The sequence below is a fragment of the Triticum urartu genome, chromosome 1, assembly GCF_003073215.2.
Source record: "Triticum urartu cultivar G1812 chromosome 1, Tu2.1, whole genome shotgun sequence".
Classification (NCBI taxonomy): domain Eukaryota; kingdom Viridiplantae; phylum Streptophyta; class Magnoliopsida; order Poales; family Poaceae; genus Triticum; species Triticum urartu.
Genome location: NC_053022.1, coordinates 361,115,318 through 361,116,781, shown reverse-complemented (window position 1 = coordinate 361,116,781; position 1,464 = coordinate 361,115,318). Strand labels below are relative to the sequence as shown.

At 52.0% G+C, this 1,464-nt stretch overlaps 1 protein-coding gene across 1 annotated transcript; it reads left to right on the top strand.

The window, feature by feature from the left end:
• The first annotated feature begins 608 nt into the window (after positions 1-608).
• LOC125512401 (histone H4) lies at positions 609-1,158 on the top strand. Its single transcript, XM_048677499.1, has one exon. The coding sequence runs from the start codon at positions 693-695 to the stop codon at positions 1,002-1,004; it is 312 nt and encodes a 103-aa protein (XP_048533456.1). The 5' UTR covers positions 609-692; the 3' UTR covers positions 1,005-1,158.
• Positions 1,159-1,464: the final 306 nt, after the last annotated feature.

Below are 1,464 nucleotides of genomic sequence, written 5' to 3'. Positions count from 1 at the left end.
TTCGAAATTGTTCTCCATTCCAAAATTTATTCTCAAATTTTAAAAAATGTTCATACTTTATAAAATTGTTAACAAATTCTATAAATGTTCATGTTTTGGAAAAAGGTTTGGGAAATTTAAAATTTGTTCGTGATATCATAAAATTGTTTGCTCTTGTCAAAAAAATCGCACGCTCGAAAGGCTAATTAAAATTTGGAAAATTGTAAAGGATTTTTTTCCTGAATCGCCGAAGGAGCTCCCACCCTGCACTGGACTGCCACACGGTTCTAGCTCGCGGGCCTCTCTCTTCCGTGTATCAGCTGGCCCCTTCATGGTGAAGGTCCCAGGTGACTGCAAGATTTCTCAAAAAAAATGGTGATTGCAAGTCCGCAACCATCGCCCGCCACGTCACCGATCCGCACCTCTGATCTCAGTAAACATCCGCCCTCCGTTCCTAATCCAACGCTTCGCAACCACCATCCCACGGATCGATCTCCTCCCTGTGTTTCTCCCAGCCACGTCACCGATCCTTGCGCAGCTCTCTCCACGAATCACGCGCTCGGAACCCAGCATCCCGCGGATCCGTCCCCAAGCCCCTCTCCGGTATAAAGAACCACCACCGTTCAACCTCCACCGCATCAGACATCAAATCCCCAATCCCCAATCCCCTCCAATCCCACCTTCGGGACAGCAGCCAGCAAGCGTCGCCAGCCATGTCAGGCCGAGGCAAGGGAGGCAAGGGCCTGGGAAAGGGCGGCGCGAAGCGGCACAGGAAGGTGCTGCGCGACAACATCCAGGGGATCACGAAGCCGGCGATCCGGCGGCTGGCGCGGCGGGGCGGCGTGAAGCGCATCTCCGGGCTGATCTACGAGGAGACCCGTGGCGTGCTCAAGATCTTCCTCGAGAACGTCATCCGCGACGCCGTCACCTACACGGAGCACGCCCGCCGCAAGACCGTCACCGCCATGGACGTCGTCTACGCGCTCAAGCGCCAGGGCCGCACCCTCTACGGCTTTGGCGGCTGAGCCAGGGTCGTGCCTCGCGTGGGATTTAGATGTGGTTAGGCGGGTCGTCGTTCTGTGGTGTGTGCTTGTCCTGTGTGTGCGTGTGCAGCTGCGTGCTGGTGGTTGTAATGAGTTCCAGATTATAATATGGGTGTTCATCTCGCATTGGATTGAATCGTGTGTTTTGCTCTGATCTGACCACTGGCGAGGTCTGTCCCTGCAGACTTCGAACATTAGGCCGTTTGTTTGTACTACTAGTATGTTGAATGCAGAGTTTATAACTGTTGATTAACCACTGTTCGTTAGATTAGAACCTTCCTCCAGCGGTTTGTTTGATGAATCCAAGTTGAGAGCTGTCGATGAATCACTGTTCGTTAGATAAATGGTTGGGCGGATGGTAGCGCGAGCTAAATGCTCAACTCAGTAGAAGTTGACGAGAATAGTTCAGTTTTTTTCTAGGGAAGGAGACTAGTTCAGGGCC

Excerpts from the sequence above, each read along its gene's own strand:
- LOC125512401 (XM_048677499.1), top strand. The coding sequence starts at position 693 with ATGTCAGGCCGAGGCAAGGGAGGCAAGGGCCTGGGAAAGGGCGGCGCG.